General features: G+C 38.8%; 1 protein-coding gene across 2 annotated transcripts in view; it reads right to left on the reverse strand.

The window, feature by feature from the left end:
* Positions 1-24,248, reverse strand: part of RAB3C (RAB3C, member RAS oncogene family) — a 135,988-nt gene that overhangs the window by 74,510 nt on the left and 37,230 nt on the right. For both annotated transcript variants that reach the window (XM_060761514.2, XM_060761513.2), the window contains exon 3: positions 3,597-3,715. In XM_060761514.2, the coding sequence (XP_060617497.1) occupies positions 3,597-3,715 (119 nt within the window). The remainder of the gene's footprint in view (positions 1-3,596; positions 3,716-24,248) is intronic.

A 24,248-nucleotide genomic window follows, 5' to 3' on the forward strand; every position in this document is an offset into this window, starting at 1 on the left:
AAACAAAATATCATGTTTTGTGCTTGGCAACTGGAAGCAGTTCCAAAAAGCAGCTTCAGGGAATGGATGCCACCCATCAGCTGAACTTTCCCCATTGCAGTCCCCCTTCCTTCCCCAATGCCAAAGCAACCCAATGCACAGCCTTTGTAGTTGGCACCAATTTCATTTTCCTCCCTCCCTCTTATGTCTGTGGAAGCCTTCACAGTGACTCATTAATTTTCTGTAGCCTGCATTTTTCAGCATAAAACTGTTTTTGGAAAGGCTATGATCTTGTCTCTGTTATTCTCTACAGAACTTCCAGGGCCACCCCATTATGAGTGATAGGGTTCAGCACTGGTCACATTGTGTTCCTTTGTACATGAAAAGTTGGCTGATCTCTACTGACCATTTCTACTGCATAGAAACATGTCTGTTTTTTGGCAAAATAAAGCCAGCTCCCCTAACACATTTGAGCTAAATTACTCCTTCCTCCAGTGACTCATGTTCTGAAAGGGCTAATTTTCTGAACACACAGAGGCAATCTAAATTTTTACAGATGTGCATATCCCAGGCAAGTGCTATATTCTGCAAAAGAATGATAATATTAAGCTGTTACACAATGGGGTTACAATAATTGTGAGCATGTTTCTGAAACATTTTGATCAATCTGTTAAGTGCCAAGCAAATACAATGTTTTGAGCTGGGCAGCATTCATATCTTGACCAAGTTTTGTCCTCTCCCTGAGTACATCTGCTCCCAGCCAATGTGAAAATGAAAGACTTTCAGAACACCTAGGCTTACATTTTCCTTCAAAACAAAGTCAGAAACTTTTCACAGTTAAGTAAAGGCTTTTCTTTTTTGGCAGGCATTTGCGAAGTGATTATATAAAACCTGCCATCTAAACAGTGCACTTGATATTGCTAATTGTTGTGCTGGTATGAATGTGTATGTGTTTGATGATGTACATCGTCAACTGCTTTTAATTTATTAATGGTCCCATTTTCTCTTTTATTTCTCATGAATTTTAATGTGTGTTTTTTTTAAAAATGTGGTAAATTGTTTTAAGTTCAAAACTGAGGAAACTGGAGGAAAAGGAAATTGGCGGAGAAGGAGGAAGAGCAAGGATCCCTCTGTGGCCTGGCCCAAATATCCCGAAATCACCCATTTCTGCCTGATCTTTCAAACCAAGCAAGATAAGCTCTGGGTAGCACGTGGATGGGAGACTGCCAACAAAGAGTCTCCCATCCTTTGGGCTACATTTCAAAGGAAGAAACTGGCAAAACCACCTCTGAGCATTCCTTGCCAAAGAAAATAAAGCACAAATGAATATGTATCTTGTTTACAATGGACAAATAGAATCTTAAGGTTAAATAAACCACATCTTTGCTGCTTTTTATCATTTCTTTGTTGTAGGAAACCCACTGCTTGTGGCTTCCATGGGGCTTTTTTGGTGTGAGGGGATGCAGCTCCTGGATGTTTCTTCCTATATACAATTAGAAACAGCAATGTGGAAGGAATCCTAAAGCACACACAATAGCAATGCTTTAAGCATTACATTAAAAATGATTGGCTGTGATTGTTTTTTTTTTAAACTATAAAGTATTATCTTTTTTAATGAAAGAGACTTCTTAGACTAAAGCTGAATGTGTCTCTTGATAAAGAATGGAAGGCAAACTTGAGAAATGCTAGGCTTTTAAACAACATTTTGCATAATAAATGTGCTCTCAGCCTACTCTTCATTATTAACTGCTGACTCTGCTTTGTGCTGTTTTAAAGAACTATATAATTGAACAGCACTAGTACCCACATTTTCCCTATAACTTTCAGATTTGTTTCAGAAATGTTGGAATCTCTATGTTTTAACCCTAAATTTACTATTCTAATTTAACAACATAAAGGGTTCAGCATCCAATACAGAATGTCCTTTTGATAATCTCTTCTCAAATACAGTAGGGTCTTGCTTATCGAACCTTCACTCATCCAACGTTTTGTATTATCCAGTGCAGTCTGCCTACTGCCCAGATCCACAGCTGTTTCAATACATTGCGATCTTTAGGTGCTAAATTCGTAAATAAGTAATTTGAGGTTTAATAGGCTTTTCCTTAATCCCTCCTTATTATCCAATATTTTCGCTTATCCAATGTTCTGCTGGCCCGTTTATGTTGGATGAGCAAGACTCTACTGTAGATTATAATCTGCATTAGATAGATAACAAAGATGGAGGGGGAAGGTTGAAAGAGGGAGGGATTACAGAAAGGAGCTCCACCAGGTAAGGAGAAGCTAAAGAAATAGCTGCTTGATGCAAGATGGGTCCCTATCATATATAAAGAGGTAGAGTTGTAGACCACATCTAGAAGATCTTAGGGGTAGTATGAATGAAGGAAACTACAATAGCTAAACCTTTAACCCAGGGGCAGAAAACACATTGGCCAGGTGTACACTAACCTCAGACATGATTATATTTTAAATGGCGGCTAGAGCTTTTAGTATGTGTGCATATATGCCTTCAAGTGCCTGTAACCACATGGATTTCACAAGGCTTTCCTGAGCAAGGAATACTCAGGGATTGTTTAACAAATGTTCTAACAATTCCTAACAGCCTCAGGCAACCACTTAAGCTGGGAAAAAGAAGGGACCTGAGGCTGTTGGGAATTGTGGGAGTTGAAGTTCAACACGTCTGGAAGGCCCAAGTTTGCCCATGTCTAGTTTAGCCAGTTTAGCCAGTTCTTTTCTCTGACATATAATTCACAGAACCTGATATTCACTGGCAATTTTTCATCCAAGTACTAATCAGGTCTGACCCTGCTTAGTTTCCAAGAACAGATGGGATATGATGCTTTTAGGGAACAAATCATTATTATTGCTGTTACCAGAATATTCATAATGCAACTTTCATGATAATAGGAATTAGACAACCTTAGCTTCCCAGAGTATTTTAGCTACTTGCCATGAGGTAGCTTCTTGCCCATTTAGTTTCTTCCATATAGCAATTAGGTAGTGCTATTGCTATATTCCTAGACATTCCTATGGTCAGTCGCATTAGTAACATCAACTTATAACTGCTTTAATAAGGTAATTACAGCACTGAGATAATCTGTAAATTATCCAATAGTGAGCTGGATGTAGTGCAAGAATCTGATAAATGACACCAATGGAAAAAAAGGAGATTGAGTGCAAAACATTCTTAAAATCACATTCATGCAGATAAGATAGACTTTTAAAAGCAAAATTAAGTCATGGTCTGTTCTTAGATAGCATGTCCCTCAGATCTTAGAGAATAACAACCAGAATCAGTCTTAGCATTACACAGAAAAAGGCAAAAAGTATGTGGTGTCACAAAAACAATGCAAATTGTTAGTAAGTAAGTTATTGTGGTTATTGTATTTGTACTGCAAGGTAGCCAATACATGCATGTGAGATTTTAATTGATTCACATGCCCAAATAACAAAGCCAGCCTTTGAGATCATGCATTTTAGCTTCAGAATCTGAGTGATGTTACTTGAAATAGGATTCTGGTAGAAAATGTCTGTAATCAGCCAGGACAACAACAACAAAAATGCAGTTGGGCCATCAATTGTCATGCACTCCACTTGTCACTGTCCCCAAATTTACTTACCAATCTTGCACAGCGTTGAAAGATTCTTCATTGGTGATATCATACATTAAAATGAAGCCCATTGCACCCCGATAGTAGGCTGTAGTAATTGTCCTATATCTTTCTTGACCAGCTGTGTCCTAAAACAAAAATATAGAGAAATAACAGCAAAATGATGGTAAATTTTATTTACAGCATTTATTTACAGTATTTATATTCCACCCTTCTCACCCCAAAGGGGACTCAGGGGGGATCACAGAACACATATACGGCAAACATTCAATGCCATTAATACACAAACAAGACAGACAATTGTACATAGAGGTAAATATAGGCTTTTCCCATCTATGGCATCTTGGAGGCCTGTGCTGGGTTCCGGCCACGGGGGAGGAGGGGGAGGTTGCTGTCACTTCCTTTCCCTGCTGAAGAGCTTTGTTCATAAACTTCCTCCTAGTTTGAATTGCCAGCTTTTTTTTTTTTTTGCATTTTCCTTATGAGTGCCTTAAATACCTCCCCGCTTTTAAGTCATATCTATTTATCTACTCATATTTTGCTTTCAAACTGCTAGGTAGGCAGAAGCTGGGCCAGGAACTTACACCCACCCAGGCTTCGAACTGTCAATCTTTCGATTGGCATGATTTACCTACTGTGCTAAAGTCCAGCTAAATACCAGTCTTTAAAACTAAAAGTAACAGGTAAAATGGCCAAGTCTTTTATCTGCATGGAAATTCAAATAAATCTTACAAAACACAGTAACAAGCTTCTCATGTTTCACTACAGTGATAAATAATGCATCATATATTACTTATGAGTAACAAGTCTTGAATATATCATAATCCATTGTTATAAAAACAAAAAATGAAACTGACAAATCAGCAATAGAAACAATATTTGAAAATATTCAAGAAATGCTTGAAAACTTGGTTTCTGAAAATCAAGAAACTAATGGGAAGAATCCTGAACTAATGAAAATATTTTGGGGCACATGTGTTTGGTGCATAAAACAGCATTTTATACTCAGGAAACTCCTTTTCTTCACTGAGAGTGATATTCTTCATAAAAAATATTATTTTCTGTGCAGAAAAAGCCATTACACGAGGAGAAAATGGTGCTTCACATATATAACAAAAATGTGTGGCTTCTGCACTGAATAAATCCTGAATTGTAAATAGGCTATGAAAAAATATGGGTTTTGAAGACTTTCATCCAGTGGGAAGAAAATTGCTAAAAATACTTGTTGGTTCTTTCAAGAAGAAACAAAAATTATATCCCTGCTTAAAAAAACAGTCACTTTTGTAACATTTCTGTAAAAAAATACATTTGATTAATTATGCAACACTTTAAATATTTATAGCATTCTCTTCAAAAAAATTAACTAATAATGATGTTGACAATCCTTAGTCAAAAAAAGATGTGTTATCACTAACTTTTTGCCACTAGTGACTTTCTTTAGTTGCTTCATTTCCCCTCTGGCTGCTGTATCTCCTCCACCCTACCTGTTTTCACTTAGCTGAACTGAAAAGGCCATTAAAGACGTGCCCAATGTGGTATTCCATAACCTTGGCCCTGCTACTGAGAAAGCCATCTCAAATTTTCAAATGTCACAACACAATAAGAAAACATGTGCCACCCAAATATAACTTCATTTCTCCATATGTCAGTAGTAATTACTCCAACCCAAGAGTATAAACATGTGTCCCTTGTTTTCATCTTTGGACAGGATTTTAAACCAAAATGGTAAGACTAATCCTCTGCAAACAACACACATGGACATCCTATAATGCTGATTTCTGTCTTCATTTTTTCATATTTTCTTATATGCTGCTATTATTATTTCTTGATGTGTAATGTATCCTTGCCAAATTACAAATAAAGCTCCCAAAAACTATCAGAAGATAACAGCAATCATTTTAACAGATGGTTTTAAGATTTCATTTACATATACTGCCAATTGCTTTTTGGGCCAACAACTTTTATGAGTGCCTTCTCTTCCCTTACTCCAATGCTGTGTTCTCTCTTAGAAATTGCTACTTCAAAATTAAATGAATATAAGCATAAGAAGAAAATGCTGAGCATAACCATGATTTCAAAGCCTACAACCCTGAAATAAATATGCCAAATTACTTTAATGGGCCTGGAACATGAAACCTCTGGAGGATTGTGCACATATGAACTAATTCCAAGCAAACTAAGTAGGTAAACTTCATTCACTGCACTTGGATTTAAGGACATCTTAATTTTCTTTTGATTCTGCCCCCACCCCCATAATTTATTGGAATAATATAACATTTCAAGTTAATGTTAATACTAAAAATGACTTTGAATAATATCTATTTTCCTGATCTACCTCTCCATACAGTGAAATTTGTGGCCCTTTTGTTGTTTCATTATGCCTGACTTTCATGCAAATGGAAAGCACAGAAGAATTAATTTCCATATTTCATTTCCATTTCTTGCTGTAAATCAATCCTGATTTTCCTCATTAAACCTTGACGTGAACCTCTATGTAGAACTAGCTCTTTTATTGATTTCATCTTGCTTACTCACTGGTACTAATTTACCAGCTGATCAAATTATCTTTAATTCCAAAACATAAATGTCTGCCTTTTTGGTCTCGGATTGACTTCTAAGCAAAAACTTAACAGCATAAGCCTGACGAATATTGATAAAAACTTGACCTATTCTTCCATGATGATGTTACCATGGCAATCCATCTCTCTCTCTCTCTCTCTCTCTCTCTCTCTCTCTCTCTCTTTTTTTTTTTTTTTTTTGGATGAGCAGAGAAAATACTAAAGATTTCTCAACAGAGCCCTTTTTTTGCTCTAGCAAATTATTCAGGTGTGGTAGCCACAGCTATAAATGAAGGCAACAATTTCAAATATGTTATCATTATGGTGGTTACTTCACAGGCATGCAACAGAGAAGTTCCACATGGAACAAAGAACTGGACAGAAATATTGGTCAAACAAATAGGCTTGTGGGTCAATGTAAGTATTGTATACTCTTCTTATAAAAATATGAGCTTTTTATAAGAAGTTGAGAGGTTATTCTGTCCCAAGAGAACCTAAAAGAAAAACTTCACCCTTCTAGCTTTTTGAAATGTTTGGGTGAGAAAGTGGTATTGGCAGTTGTCAAATGTGGCTGGCCCTCTAAGGTGGGGGGCTGCTGCTTTCCTCTCTATGTGGAGTGACCCTCAACTGATTCACAGATCATATCACAATCTGTAATTTTAGCCCACAAACTGCACTTCTTATACATGAGGTCAACTTATACACAAGTATAAACAATGCATATATTTACTCAAAAGTAATCTCACTGTTGAGTGATGCTCACTCCCCTGTTAAGATATCAAGGACTTTGGCCAATCATATAGGTGTTTTACATTGAAGAGAGGTGGGAATCATACACAAGCTTTCAGCTCTTAAATAATAATTTAAGATGTTGTTCCCAACTGGACTATGCTATCTAGGGAAACTAAAAATCAAAGTCCAAGTTGCGGCATTGAATTGTGGCCGGGTGTAAGCCACCCTGTGTCCCCCTTCGGGGGTTGAGAAGGGTGGGTTAGAAATGCTGGAAATAAATAAATAAATAAGCACATCTAGAGGGCCACATGATTCTCATCCATGATTTCAGAAATTTATCCTGAGTTCAATCTAAGTTGGAAATGACTTGAAGGCACAACATGTACTTTCCTAAGAGTTGGTGTGGTATAATGGCTTGAGTGTGGATAAAACAGTGGGCAGCCAGAGTTCAAATCCTCACTTGGACATGGAAAGCCGATGAATGACCTTGGGCAACTCACACTCTCTCCACCTCAAAGGAAGGAAAAAACAACCTCCCTCTGAATAATTTAAGTCAGGAATCGCTTAAAGGCACGTAACAACTCTTTTGAGTTCAAGAGGAATTACACTCATGAAAATGTGTACAGCAGTGCAGTCACATGACTTCACTTGTAAGATGTAGTAATCTGTAGCCCATGGTGGAGACAATATAGCTTGTAGGCCAAATTTTCTCCCAAATAATGTTTGATTTTATTAAAGGCATTTTGCAATGTTTTCTTCTCTGCCAGATCCAGGAGAGGGAAGTTAATCAAGAAGACAGGGGATGTGGATCAATGCAACTCATAAACCCCAGCAAATGCACACCTCTGCTATAGGCTGAGATTTGTTATCTTATCAGGTGAGTTGAATAAAATGTCACGCTGCAGATATTGGGGATATTGGCAATTCCCATCATCCCTCATTATTGGTCAGATTGGAGATGGCTTTTGAAACTTGATATTTGGAAAAACATCAGTTCAGCCTGCAAAAACTGAATAGTCAATCTTTCTCACTCACTCCTGCCTAATCCCCTAAATGCTTGTATGTCAACAAATGTTCAGTTTTAACATTTGCCTTTGGTTGAATTGAAAAGCCTCTGAAAAATAAGTTTAAAGAGTAAAGGGTTGAAAATTTGCTGATGCTGATTTCAGGTATTACAGTTTTCACTGCACCCCACATGGCTGCATATGAAAGATCACCCGTTTTGTGTTAACATACAGTGTTATTTGTTTCAGGTTTATTTCACTAGGGGCATGATGTTGAAGGATTGGATCGGGTCTCCATTTTATTAAGTGGTTGTTTTTTTTACAAAAAATGTGAAAAGGTTCTTGCAAATACAGTCATAGTATAAAAAGCAGATTTGGCACTTCAGTAAGTTCTGCACATAATGTGTGATATCTTGGAAAGACAGCATGCATATAGATTCCTCTTTCCAAATAACTAAACAAATCTTTTGCATATACAGTATATGTATGAGGTTGTTCATGCATCTTATTCAGTGCTAAATTCCTAATTTAAATAACAGATCACCTCTCTGAATCCCACAACTTGTACTGAATGCTAGTTGTCCTGAAGGTTAATTCAGAAAGTTTTATTACTGCCATTTGATGTGCCACAATTGTGGGAGGTGCTGCTTCTCCAAAAAGGTAAGGTTTAAACACAAACATTAGTCCCCATTAAAGAAAACCTATTGAATAAATGAGAATTTGGAAAGTACATAAGTATATGTGGACTCTTTTGGTTGAGAAGGCTAAAGACCTTGTAAAACTACAACTCCATGAATCTATAATATTGAGCCAAAGCAATTACAGTGATGTTAAACTGCATTAATTCTACAGTACATGTACCCTGAGCATCGACTCCCAGTTTGTTTGACACTGAAAGACAGTGACTTACCCAAAGTGTCTAAGTGTCAAACTATACTGTACTATTATCTCAGCCTCCATAACCGATACTTGGAATACCTCACAAAAGGGCATTAAAAATACCACTACTACAAATATAATACATACAATGCATTCTGTGATGATGCTGAGACTAAAGATCTTAAAATTTGGGCTGGCTCATATAGAGAAACACAGATTTCAAAAACCTTGCACTATTGATTGATTGATTGATTGATTGATTCTTTCTGTATAATAGCAATGCATTATCTCTATATGTTTGTCATTCCCATGCCATATAATTGCAATGCTTTTCTTCTTCTCCTCAGTACTCAAGTCTATATGTAAACAGGCCAACCGAGAATAAGACTTCCATACGTTTAGTGAAGTGGATTCTAATCCGCAAAAATCATATGCCGTAATGCATCTGTTAGACTTTAAGTTAGTTAAATTTTAAAATCAATAGCCCTATTTTTTTTTAAAAAAAGAAGCATCAGGACAATAATTTACAACTCTGGTGGTCCTGACAAATTCCAGAAAGATTATGGTGTTAGTCATTATAAAATAAAAAGTATTAACATTAAAAAAAAGAGAGAGAGAGATGTTTACAACATTTTTCCAATTAATGAATTTCTTATGCAAGGCAATATGGTGTTGTAAAGTTGAGATAGAAAAAAATGGATTTCCTGCTTCAAGGAACCTTAAGGTAAAGGTAATGGTTTTCTCCTGACATTAAGTCCAATCGTGTCTGACTCTGGGGATTGGTGCTCATCTCCATTTCTAAGCCAAAAGGCCAGCCTTGTGTGTAGATACCTCCAAGGTCATGGCATGACTGCATGGAGCACCGTTACCTTCCCACAGAAGCAGTACTACTACTCATATTTGCATATTTTGAACTGCTAGGTTGGCAGAAGCTGGGGCTAACAGCAGAAGCTCATGCTGCTCCATGGATTCGAACCTGCGACCTTTCGGCCAACAAGTTCAGCAGCTCAGCTGTTCAACTCACTGCGCCACTGGGGGCTCCTTATTCAGCAATAAGTATGTGAACTGGTAGGGTATTCAAAATGCCTTCCATAGCCTTGGGACTCTATCGCAGGAGGCAGGCGAACTGGCACTGCCATGTACAGCATACAGCCAGGTTGCCTCCTCCCCATGATTCTCCCATTTTTAGCTATTAATGGATAAAATCCATCAATGGCTCCCAATCCAACAATATTTCTCTCACCTACCTTCTGATATCAGGGATTCTCCTTCTCTTCCCCCTTGCTATTAACAAGCTTTCTGTTATCCTTTTATTTTGTATTTATATTTGCTTTTTTGCTTTTTGGAATTTCCTAAATGTACTAAAAATAAAATAATACATTTTTTAAAAACAAGGAGCAATAGTAGTGTAGGTAGGAGGGGTTATGAGGGTGTGCAGAAGTTCAATCGTGGAACCATAGATTTGTGAATTGGTGCAACTGAACTACTGAATAGAACTGTGATATCAAATACACTCAATGCAGTATGTATTTATTATTTATTTATTTGGCATATTTATATCCCACCCTTCTCACCCTGAAGGGGACTCAGAGCGGCGCACATAAAGGCACAATTCGATGCCATACAACACATATCCAGCAAATAAAACGTACACATTAAAACAACTGCTAAAACATTAAAAATTATTAGAATCACATAATCCAGTATCCTAATCCAATGCCATTCCAGTTATCATTTCACCATTGCACATTCACTTATTGCACTGATCAATTATCCAAAAGCTCGGTCCCACATACATGTTTGAAGGTCAGGAGGGAGGGGGCTGATCTGATTTCACTAGGGAGGGAGTTTCACAACTGAGGAGCCACCACTGAGAAGGCCTTGTCTTTCATCCCCACCAACCACACCTGCGAAGGAGGCGGAACCAAGAGAAGGTCTCCTCAGAAGATCTTAATCTTCAAGATGGTTCATAGAGAGAGATACATTTGGATAGGTAAGCTGGGCCAGAACAGTTTCTGGCTTTAAAGGCTAAAGCCAGCAATTTGAATTGTGTTCAGTAGCAGACTGGCAGCCAGTGGAGCTGACGCAACAGGTGGGTTGTATGCTTCCTGTAAACTGTTTCAGTAAAGAGCCTGGCTGCCACCCTTTGGACCACTTGGAGCTTCTAAACAGTCTTTAAAGATGTGTTGCAGTATTCGGGATGTAACAAGAGGATGGACTACTGTCTCCAAGTCTGACTTCCCAAGGTACAGGCGCAACTGGCACACAAGTTTTAATTGTGCAAAAGCTGCCCTGGCCACCACTGAAACCTGGAATTCCAGGCTCAGTGATGAGTCCAGGAGAACTCCCAAACTGTGAACCTGCATCTTCATGGGGAGTGTAACCCCATCCAGCACAGGCTGTAACCCTATATCCTGTTCGCCTTTTCAACTGACCAGGAGTATGTCTGTCTTGTCTGGGTTCAATTTCAATTTGTTCTCCCTCATCCAGATCGTCACAGTATCCACTATTAACTATAATGCGACTATAGTGGAATAATGAATTCATATGATACAGTCCTTGATAAATATATATTTCCTAGCCTTGAGAAGAAAAGGAGGTAGGATCCATGAAATACGAAGCTGGCCATTAGATGCATAATAACCAATTCAGGTTTTAAATGTTGCTTTGCTTCTCTCTTTTTAAAGATTACTACAGCCTCTCAGAAAGTCAACTTCCAAAGAGAACCTTTCTCTTGCCATTAGGACTCAGTGACCTCAAAAGGTTTGTGCAATTCGACAGTTTCTAATATCAGCTCTTCCGCCGGCAGAACGCTTGCTAACCCAAAAATAGACATGTTCCTGCCATGCAGGAGGCCTCGGGTTTTATTTCCCATCACAGATGTGCTGAATGCCTTTGGTTTTCTTGCCTGATCTCTCACCTTCTCCTCAAAGGAATGTGTGCATAGGCTCACCTTCCCTTCTGTGAGGCAATTTTAGCAGCTGCTGCAGATGCTGTGTCTAAAAAAGGTGTGAATGTAGGGATGGGTATAATTTAATGATATAATGTCAAGGAGGAGGTGAAGCAAAATGTTGAGCTAAAGGGGAGAGGAGAGGAGAGTCGGGGATTAACTTTTAGAACCGGTATAAACTCTAATGCTACCATATGGTGATCTCCTGAGAGTGTAGAGCATAGTCTACCAGGCCAAGATGTTCAAACCCATCTTGGGTATGAACCACACCTTTGTCATCATCTCTACTGAATGCCTGAGATAAGTATCTCAACACCCTCACTCTGTTTCCACTCCATCTACAGTGTACAGAAGAAACCAAATCCTTACGTATAAGGATTTGGCTTACCAAATTACTTCAAGGAAATTCCTCTAATGTAACTATATGGTATACTGGGATTGGAAGTGAATAAATTCAGTAGTGTTCAGTTGTATCCACAGTTTCATATAACCACAGTTTACCAGGGAATGTATCTCCCATAGAAACAGGGTTTTTACTGTATTTTACATTATAAATTGTCATTAGTACCTTAGCAAAAATATAGCATATAAATATGGTAAATAAGCACATGTTATCTTATTTACATGCATCTTGGGGGGAAAAGATGTCTAAATATCTCCCACAATTTAAAGCAATGTGAGATGATGATGGAAGAGGAGAACTAGAGGCAGCCAAGTCTGAAGAAAACTTAAATATAGCTTCTGTAATGCTGACAGGGAAATACACAAATGGGTGGGTTTTCATTACATTTGTGTGGGTTCCCCAATCCTACATATCTGTAGAATTAGGGAAACCTGTGGTTGGGCTCCAAATTCGGCAGCCCAAGCATTTTAGAATACATTGTGGAAGTGAAGCCAAATACATTTCTATCTTCTATTTCATTTGCATATTTATGTAGGTCATAGAATTAATTTTTTCTCACTGCAGAATTTGCATGACCTCAGTCCTGATTTTCTGGTGGCGTGTAATATGCACACCTACAGAGAAGTTACCCAGTAACCTTCATTTCTAATTAATCACATTAGGACCCATCTGTTGTGTGCCTTTTGGGCAACAACAGTTCTAGGTCAGGTCTGAAGACACACGATACAACTAACCTTACATTAAATTGATAAGTGCTGGATGGGAGACATTTCATTTTTAGTTTCATGATGGAAGAGAAGTGAGCCACTTGTGTACTAAACAGACCAATTAACAAATGTGACAACAAAAATGAGTTTGCTACTTTAAACATCACCCTCATGTTGGGTTCTTCCTCCTGCATCCATCAGTCTTAAGATGGTTGGTTTGGTCATCCTTCTATTGTTGCAGCTGCTAGGTATGTATACACATACTATGGCGTCTATTAAATTTGTAGAATTTATAATTATATGTTGTATACTGCTCTGGTATTGTAAAACAAAAGCCAAAAAAAATCTTAACAAAGAAAGAAATAACGTGTGTAGTGACATCCCAGATTGTATTCTATGTAAGGACCAAAAAGTACAATACATGTCTGTGCTTCATCCTAAACATGTTCACTCAGGATTACATGTAATGGGCAGAGGAGGCAAGATTCAGGTATGGTTGTCATATTCCAAGAGCAAAGCCTGCTTGGTCATCATGACTAGCTTTCTCTCAACTAATCTGTGAACTAGAAACTTTATCCTACTTCTGGAACCACAAAGTCAGCATCTATAAATAGCTTGCAATGTAACAATAGAATTTCTTCAAGGCATCTAACAATGTTTTTTGAAATTCTTGCATTGCCTTGAAATATTAAGGTCAGTAGAGAAAGACTTCGGTCTCTTATGTGACTGACTTTCTGTTCATGTGGAGTAGTACTATAAATTGACTGGAATTTGGCACAGCAATCCATTTTGTTCTGGAAGAACATCCTGAATTGTCGACAGCAAGTTGTTTAAAGCTTCAAAATACAGCAGAATGCTGAACCTATACACTGTACACACCTCTATCAAAATGCAGATTTCCCTGTCTTTTCTACTTTCTGTTCCAGTTAGGTCTTTTTTAGCTAGTATAATGACATAATCCAGAGAAGTTGCAGAAGAAATTTAGTCATGAAAATGTTATTGGACTGTACTTCCCATTGAAGTTTTGGAAGGTAAAAGTTCCAGTATAGTATCATCTGGAAGGCCACATATTCTCATCCTTTTACTAAGAAATGGATGTACAGATCAAGATGCTTTCCTACTTTATACCAAATGTGCATGCATGTGGTTTTAATTTGCACAAATGTATACAAATGAAGGTCTGCTTTTGGATTTAGTGAGTTTGCTTAAGCTAGTTTAAAAGCAGCGATTTCTCATTTGAGTAGGAACATAGTGCATAAATTTCCTGCATCATACCTCTGGTTAAAAGTCTCCATAGACCTGTACTGATTTAAAAATTCACAAATGTGAGAATGAGAGAGAGAATGAATGAATGAAGTCTCAAAACACACGAAAGAATAAATCGTAACTCATTAATATTACTGGATGCCTTTGAAATCAATGCCAGAGGTTCTACTGACTTCAGAAGAAATACAATTTCATATTGTTTGGACATGGACACTGATTTTACCATTTTATGAATCCAAAAATTACCTAAAGTGATCAGTTTATGAAAGCAATGTGAAATCTATTTTAGTCTGCAAACACTTGAAGAGAAGAGATACAACTATTTAGATGACCAATTAGCAATAAAAATAAAAGTGCATTGTGGTTTATATTTATCAGCTTATTGGTAGTCTACTTTGGAAGACATTTAAGTGAGGGAAATGCTCATATTACCATTGCACACATCCCTATTATCGCTTTTCTTGAAAATCAAGCTTCACTACAGAATTCCTCAAGAATTTCCCATGGCTTTATTGCAAAAAAGGAAGATATTCTCCCTGAAGCAGAGTGACCTCGGTATGTTTTCAACTATAGCTCCCACAATTTCTTGCCAAGTATGACATATACAATCCAGTTCCAAACATCCAAATTACAAATGATTCATAGTTAAGAATGGGGGTGAGGCAACAGAAAGTGAGAGAAATCGATCCCTCAGAAGGGAAATTCACTCTTGAAAGAGTTAACGTGGGGAAAAGGTGTCTCCACTGAAGCTTGATCACCAAACCTTGCATCCACAACAAGACAAGTTGGGAATGGCCTGTATACAGCTAAGCCCCTGCAACCTATTCAGATGTATAGAAAACCAAAGGTGGTACATCATAAACCACTGATTCTCAACTAGGGTGGCTGCTAAGGTTGGTATTCACTGCCACAATTCCTGTCTGAGGAGTTAGCGAGTTGATGTACAACAGGTGGAGTCCCATATACCACAACTCTGCTTGCAAAGCCCTGCCATAAGCTATAAATAATTCATGGTTGCTGTAATCCATCTGCTATCTTGGTTTAATGAACATGTTTTGAGAAACTAGATTGGTTTGTCAGGTACAGCTATAAAGATGGCAGAGATAGCTCTTTCTCCATTAATCTCATTCTTCATTAATGGACTCATGATGTAGACAAGGCCTCTGCTGTGCCAGACTGACAAGGAGACAATCCATTCCTTCAGATTCACCTTACTGAACTGTTCACAAATGATGTATCATCAGCCTATGTGTATGCTTAACCCACATTTTCTTCCATTAATCTTCTGGCTTCAAGCATTTTACCATGTCACTTTCAAGATGAATTATGGTGTGCACAAATTGATGAAAATGCTGAAGTGGTGGCTTGCAATAATAGGTTTAGTTATTTTTCTGGAGAATATGCTACCATGCACCATGTGATATATGGACCATACAGTATGTGCAGTAGAGATGAGTAAGGCTTTATCCATGATCTGCAGGGAAATTTGTTTTATACCTCTTCCTACTCTCCCACAATTGCCACAGTATTCATAGTGGTTGCAGTTGCCACCATCTATACATCTGAAATTGCTATAGCTTATTCACTGTTCTTTCCTTTGAATTGCTTCCGAAAGGAAGGGGGCTTTTGCTGTGTAGGTTTGAAAGACTGTGGTGATGGAGGATGCTCCCTCTTACAACAGATCACGTCTCAATTGCTACCACAATTTACCAGCATGAAATTGAAGAACAGTACATGGGAGTCTAGAAATCCAGTGTGGCCCCCTATTCCAAAGAAACCATCCATCTTGTTGTGCAGCAACAAGTTCATCCTGTTGTATGGCAACAAGATTCTTACAAGGTCATTATAAACATGCACCATAAAAAGTGAAGAGTGCAGCATAAGCAGCTAGTAACTCCATTTATATCTGAGAATGGACATGGAAAAATGTGTGCATGGGATGTTAGATCAAAGGAGTATTCAAAGGTGTTGGTTTCTACTGAAGCATCCTCAGAGGATGCTTGCCATAGATGCAGGCGAAACGTCAGGAGAAATGCCTCTAGAACATGGCCATATAGCCTGAAAAAACCCACAAGAACTTAGTAACTCAGACTAGTGTTGCCATGATACTCAGTCAACTGGATTTCATCTGATTTCATTGCATGTCACCTTATGCCCATTGCAGGCATGTAGCCGGGGGGGGGGGGGGGCTTGAGGGGCTTTTGCGAAAAGGCCTTACTGGTGCATTATTTAAACTGCTATGTTTATTCATATCATGATCTGATCACTATACTCAATATATCCCATATGCATGGGGGTATTGGGGTAACGATACAAAAGGTTTGCTAGGCTAGACCCTCTTTCACTCAGACTCAGCCCCCCCCCCCCCCCCCGAATCGAAATCCTGGCTACGGGCCTGGCCCATTGGGTCTATTATCTGACCCAATTTTTAAGCTTTCATTTAAAAAGCAATTTTCCTCTTTGTTGGAGCTGAGATATGGTGCAAAAGGTGCTATAATTCTTCAACTCGCCTGCTTTATGAGAAATTAGCTACCTCTCCCTGTTTGTGTTTAGTCAATGTCTATGTTTTGCTAATGAGTGAAGTCTCACAGCTATGACGAATATTTGCAATCTGTTGTCTCTCTCACTTCTAGTATCCTGTTGTGGGGGAAAGTCTAACTTTTGGAGATAGGTCTAAGTGCAGAGGTTCTTGCAAAGACAAGAATACAACTATTGGCATGAAGAAGAGGAAATCTCACAAAGCAGGGTAAAAGCTGCATAAGCTACCTCCATTGCTGCCACTTTCTCTCCCCTCAGCATTATTACGATTCCCCATATCTCACTTCATGTCATTCTCCTCTTGTTCTTTTTCTTGCAGTGATGGGGGTGGGGGTCACAAAATGGAAATAATCCCTTTTTCACAATTCCAAAATGGCTGTAGGGTTTGATACATGTAGAAAATGAAGACACTTAAACATTCTTATTATTATGAATGCACTTCATATTCAATGGTCAGCTTTCCCCAGACAGGAAGTCCCTCAATACACACCCTCCCACAGTAATTTGCATTGGCTTCACTATTTAAGTTCTAAATACCTACCAGTCCTGTTTAATCAACTTATTGCTCATAATGTAATAACATTGTCTTAAAAACCCAAATATTCCCTTTTTAAAATCCCTGTAACTGCAAAATAGAAAAGCATTAGGATTTCTCTTGAGATTTTAGGTACAACTATCCTTGAGCTGTAAAGCAACTGGGACTGCCAAATTGGCTTGACAACAGACAGATTTTTTGAAATAATAATAATAAAGTATGTTGATAATATTTCTTCCTAATGACAAACATGCCCCTTTTGACAGCATGTAGGAATATTTCTCAAAACTAGTTTTCTCTTATCAAAGGCTATGCATTTACAGTCCTGATGTTTTTCTTATCAGTGTTAGCCAGCAGGTGCACCAGTGGATTGTGGGATATGAATTGTAAGTTTGCTTTTTTTATATAAAAAAGGGAAATAGCAAAAAGAACCCATTAGAGATTTTTACGGTTCTCTTGCTCTGATAATTGCATTATAACTGAGCCTGTTCCTCCTTTTTTTCCACCCCACAAAAGTGCATCTCTGGATTGCTTCCTTTTTATATCTCATGCATTATGCCACAGCTATAATTAGTGTGTTATGTTTCTTTTTCTTTTTTCAAGGCCATGCAGGTCTGCTAAATAGAAAAGAAACATGCAAAACAGAAAGAGACATGCAAAAGCCGGGGGGGGGGGGGACACAACATAAAAAGAGACCGCCATAAAGTACCATTTTTGGTACTTCTCTGAAATATTTAATAGCCTAAGAGTTTTACTGAAGAGTTGGATTAAGAAATTTGGGGTTTTTTTAGTCATTAATGAAAGCAAATTATTTAATGAGGAAATATAGTGATTCAAAGACTTAAGTGAGAAGCAGGCCCGTAGCCAGGATTTTAATTCGGGGGGGGGGGGGGGGGGCTGAGTTTGATTTGGGGGCGCTGAGTCTGAGTGAAAGAGGGTCTAGCCTAGCAAACCTTTTGTATCATTACCCCAATACCTCCATGCATATGGGATATACTGAGTATGGTGATCAGATCATGATATGAATAAACATAACAGTTTAAATAATGTACCAATAAGGCCTTTTCGCAGACCACCATGAGAATTTCTCACCAGGCTACATGCCTGGTGAGAAGCTAAAAAAGTAATGGGGGAGGGGGGAAAGGATCCTTGACTATTCCTCCACCTGCCACTAGGGTTTTGTGGTCAAGTCTATGGGCCCTTCCAGACAGGGCTAAATTCTGAAAGGAACCAGGATTGAAAAATCTAGTTCCTCTTAGGATTTAGGCCACACAGTGGGCACAAATCTCATTATTTTTGTATGTATGTGTAGTTACATTCCTCTCATGTGAAACCACCAGCCCCCTGCCCACCCTCATCCCCTTTTCTATTTTTAAATGACTTAAAAGCAGAGAGTTACCATTCCTATAGACCTCTAGGAGTGATTTGTTCTAGAATAGACTAAGGGATCCTCACAAGCCCCCATAACTAAAGCAGTAATGGACCTACTGCCACTTCTAGTTTTCATGTGGAAGGCAAGATTTCCACCCCTGGCCTAAATCCAATTTTTAATTCCAACTAGAGCAAACACAGTGAATCAGTTGGCTCTATTGGATTACCTGTTCTATTATTGATTTGGTTGGTCTACTGTACTTGAGACTATTAATTGGAGTGAAGAACATACCTACAACTGTGACTGTTGAGTTAATCATTTGTCTACAGTCAGATTGAGCAAAAAAAATCATACCCTTCTAAACAAATCTTGCCAAGAAAACTTTATGATGGATTCACATTAGGGTTCCCTTAAGTCAAGAAAGACTTGAAGGCACACACAATAACAAGCTGAGCACATGCCTTTATTGCAGAAGGCCTTGGGTTCAATCCAGGACATTTCCATTCCGGGCGGCAAATACTCTTGGGTGAAGCCCTAGAGAAATCTGCAGGCTTATTTCTTGGTGTTTCAGAAACTAGGATAAGAATAGATTCTGATCACAAGAAAAAGACCATACCTAACGAAACAGTTGGAAGACAGTAGAATAGTGAACATTTATTTTTGGAGGTCTTTAAATAGAATTCGGGTGGCTATCTTTCCAGAATGTGTTAGTTCTGTATTACTGCATAGTAGGAGATTGGATTAGATGGCCGTTGCAACCACTTCCAATTCTGTAATTGTAAACCAGGCTGCTTCCACACATGTCTAAAATGCGAGTAAAACTGTATCAATCCCTGTAAAGGCCAGATGTCAGCCAAAAACCCTGCCTTTTTGGCCGGGGGTGGGGGGTGGTGGCCAGATTACCCACCCATACCAATTAGTGATAGCAGAGGTAGGTATGGGGTCCTCCCCCTGCTCCCCTTTAGCCTTTAAAAACAAAACAAAAGCCTCGGTAGGAGTCTTTGGAGTTACTCCAAAGTTCTTTAGTTTCATTTTCAAACCCCAGGAAGGAAAGGCAAGCCTCGTGGTGGCTCCTACCAAGGTTTTTCTTTCGTTTTTAAGGGTTAAACAATGTACGGGGGAGGGGGTCAGGGAAGGGAGACTGGCATTGTCTTCTCTCATTCCAGGCTGCCTGCACCTGGGGGGGGGGGGAGGGATAACTGTGGGGACTGCCTGCTTGCATCCTGAATGAAAATCCCAGGAGACAATCTCCACTGCCTCCATACCTGCAAAAGTTTGGATTTTTCAATAAGAACCTAAGTTGAATTTTATCATGATGTTTTCTTGGCAAGATTTGTATAGAGCGGGGTTTGCCTTTGCCTTCCTCTGATACTAAAAAAGTGTGGTTTGTCCACAGACACTGAGTGGGTTTATAGTGACCAAGTGGGAATGCAAAGCCTGATCTCCAGAGTCATAGTCCAATGCTCAACCCATTACACTATGCTGGATATCTCTGCTAGCTATAAACACTCCCTAAAATTGTTAGCAAGACAACTGGAGAATATTCATTGCTGCCTCCGTCTCTTACCATGCATGTTAATTGGTCATGCCGAACAGCCATCTTCTGTCTAACTTCAAACCTTGCATCCAAATAATTTGTAGCTACATTTTTTTATACTGAATTTACAAACTTGCCGATGTTAAAAGGAATCAATCAATCATAGTCTTAAAAACAGGCAGCATATTGATTACCAGAACACTTTCAGCAGAATCCACAAAATGTAATATGAGTAATTGAATTTGGGACTTTCCTTTGACCTTCTTAAGGCTGAGACTAATGTTATCATCTGCTGCAAGACAGCATCTGACTGTATGATTCAGAGTCTGCCCACATCACAGGTCAGAATACTCTGGATGTTGGTTTAGAGTGTATTTCTACGCTCTCTCTGCTTTCCATGTTATCGTTCATCCTTCTCCAGCATTGTAGCCATCATATATATTGGACTATATAGCATCATCTTTGGATGTTTGAAACCGAACCAGGGGTCCTTAAACGTTTAAAGCAGAGGATCAGTTCACAGTCCCTCTGACTGTTGGGGGTGGAGTGGGGTGGCAGACTATAGCTTGAAAAAACATGCCTTATTTCTGGTGTAATAAGGTGTAAAAAAACATGAAAGCACAATATGATATTGAAAACGAAGAACAATATTAACCAGCACAAGCTTACCAGTATTTCAATGCAAAGTGTAGGCCTACTTTTGGCTGATGAGAGAGTCAAGTTAATTAGGATGGTTGTTGTTGTGTGCCTTCAAAGTCATTTTAGTTCAGGGCGGGGGCTGGGTAAATGACCTTGGAAGGAGGCTGCATCTGGACTGCAGGTCTTAGTTTGGGACCCCTGATCTTACCCATCAATTGTGCAAAAAAAGAGAAGTAATTCTCCAAATTCTGGATAGATTTTCAATTGCTTTCAATTGCTTATTGCCAACAATAATATAATCAACTGGTGGGAACTGCAACTTTTTGTGTGGATTCCAGCCATACAGTTTGCCCTTTTCCAGGATATATGTACCATCTCATTCCCTGTAGTTTTCTGTTTCTTCTTCTAACAGGCTATCAGTATTCTATGGTCACTGTCCATGTGAATCCTCATTTAGTTTTCTTTCCCTCCTGATCATTTCCCCTTATATCCCTCTGCTAATATCCCCCCAAGTTTCTGAATGCAACGATTAACTTATTGTTTTTTAAAGTTTATCTATGCTGTCTGGCATTTTTAACATAATATCTTTCGAGAACCAGAAGTGAATTTCTGGTTCCCTGCTTTTTGGTTTTGTTTTGTTATTTTTTGTTTTTAGTTAGCCGTGTAGTCCCTGGAAAATCTCGGGGCACAAAAATAGCCCTCAAACTTGCCAGAGTTGCCAACCTTGTTATACACAGTTTTTTTTTCTTTTTTCTTTTTTTGTAGGACAGATTGATGCCTGGCCTGAGTTCCAGTGATTATTTGCAGGGCAAACCAGGACAGAGGATTGATTTCATGAATGTGTGTCATAGCTAATTCCATCTTTTCCCTGTGCAGAGGAATATATGTTCCCAACACATGCTACTGAACCTTGACTCATTATTTCCCAGCCAATGCGTTTGCAGTATCTCTTAATTAAGCAAACAAATACACAAAAAAGTGTCATTTGATGAGACAACAAGAGTTCAGTAGAAGTCTCATCTGAAACATCAGATATGATATAGCCTGTTCATCATATACATATATGCTTTGATTACTCACAAACACTTTTAAAATAAAAACTGTAAACACATCCATACAAAACCAGGTACAATTTATTTATTTAGCGCAGTGAATGGGAAATGTTCTGCCCTTCTGATGTTGTTGGACTGGAGTTTCCATCAGTCAAACCCAGCATAGCTAATGATGAGGGATCATGAGAATTCCAGTCCAAAAGCAAATAGTCAGCCCTCCACATTCAGTATGGTTAGTGATGTGAATAAATGTGAATAAAGAAACGGTTGTGTTGTTTTCTTTTTCTTGAGAGACATCTCTCTAGGAATTGCTAGGTCTTCTACTAGAAGCAGACTATGGAATCTCACTGGAAGATGTAGAAGCAGGAAAATCGCATTTAAAGCACCCTTGACAGATGGCCATCCAGCCTCTGCTTAAAAGCCTCCAAAGAAGGAGCCTCCACCACACTCCAGGGTAGAGAGTTCCACTGCTGAACAGCTCTCAAGTTCCTCCTCATGTTCAGGTAAAATCTTCTTTCCTGGAGTTTGACGCCATTGTTCCACATCCTAGTTTCCAGGGCAGCAGAAAACAAGCTTGCTCCCTCCTCCCTATGACTTCCTCTCACATATTTATACATGGCCATCATGTCTCCTTTCAGCCTTCTCTTCTACAGGCTAAACATGCCCAGCTCTTTAACCCACTCCTCAGAGGGCATGTTCTCCAGACCCTTGATCATTTTAGTTGCCCTCCTCTGGCCACATTCCAGCTTAGAGTCAACATTTCCTGGACACAGTATTCCAGGTGTGGTTTGACCAAGGCAGAATAGAAGGGTAGCATGACTTCCTTGAATCTAGACACTATACTCCTATTTATGCAGGCCAAACTCCCATTGGCTGTTTTTGCCACCACATGACATAGTTGGCTCATGTTTAACTTGTTGTTCAAGAGGACTTCAAGATCTTTTTCACACGTACTGTTGTCAAGCCAGGTGTCTCCCATTCTATTTCTTTGCATTTCATTTCTTCTGCCGAAGTGGAGTATCTTGCATTTGTCTCTGTTGAACTTCATTTTGTTAGTTTTGGCCCATCTCTCTAATCTGTTAAGATCGTTTTGAATTCTACTGTCTTCTGGAGTATTGGCTATTCCTCCCAATTTGGTGTCATCTACAAACTTGATGATCATGCCTTCTAAGCCTTCATCTAAGTCATTAATAAAGATGCTGAACAGGACCAGGATGGATCCCTGTGGCACTCTACTTGTCACTTCTTTCCAGGATGAAGATGAAGCATTGGGGAGCACCCTTGCTTCCTCTTTGGCCCATTATAGCTTAAAGACCTCCTCGGGCATAGAAGAGAAGGGGAAGCACATTACCAGTTTTTTGTAGGCAATATAAATCCTTGGTGGGATTTTGCACTTCCTTAATGGAAATATGTTTACCTCTCTGGTGCAAGATTGAGGGGAGGGAATCAAGCAAATAGGAAACATTGCTGCTTAGGCCTTTTCAATAGGCAATATTTTCTTTTCTTCCAAATTAAGTCAGCTGCTAGATAGCTTTGATAGCTGCTTGTATCAGTAATACTCTGTACACCACTAGTTGTTAGCATTAGGAAATCCCTGCTGTCACTAAAGGGTGGATTGTGGAAATCAAAGGGAATTAAAAACAAGTTGAAATTGAACACACTGAAACTGGAGCAAGTCTTCAGGAGAAACTAGTTCATTTTAAACACTGATAAATTATTCAGCTTCTCTGGATTACAGTATTTTCTTCTTCTTTTTTTACACCAGTGGGTACTGCACTGATGGAATATGCCAGCCACTCACAATCTAGCAATTTGAGAACTGTCTTTTTACGAAAGCTAACAAGATAGATATTGTGAATATCCTATATGCTTGCCTTTTATCATTTTGAGATGTGGATGTTTTCCAGTCCAAGCCTATGGAGCCTCTGTTCCACAAATAAAGAAATATGCTGACAGTTTATGCTGCTGTCCTATGCTGAACAACCCCCTGTTGCTAACCTGTGTGCCATGTGAACACAAGAACTACAAAACCAGAAGAATAACATCTTTTTCAAAAGAGAGAAAGAAGGTTCTTGACATAGCAGAAGTTCAGGCAATAAAAACTAGAAAGAGTGTGGTAACAGACTTTTTTTCTATTTGGTAGTTCATCTTTATTTTTAAAACATAAGATGTGATTCTTTGTCTTTGTAATCTCATATTTTATTTATAACTCTACAATAAAATTTGAAATAACTTCCCCATGCTATTTGTTCACAATAGAGGTGGATGTGGGGAAAGGTGGATGTGGGGAATTATAATACAGATACAAAAGAGAATAGAGACACATATGGCTCACAGGTGGCACCGCTCATTGAGCCCTCGTTGACAAGTGATGCTAACATCTATGAAGTGGCATAATGGGAGTGGAGAGAGACTAGCATTGAACTTGGACAAGTTATTGTTTTGGACTATAGCTCCCAAGCTGTTGACTGAGGCATTCAGAGAGCTCA

The sequence above is a fragment of the Anolis sagrei genome, chromosome 2 (genome assembly GCF_037176765.1).
Source record: "Anolis sagrei isolate rAnoSag1 chromosome 2, rAnoSag1.mat, whole genome shotgun sequence".
Taxonomy (NCBI): domain Eukaryota; kingdom Metazoa; phylum Chordata; class Lepidosauria; order Squamata; family Dactyloidae; genus Anolis; species Anolis sagrei.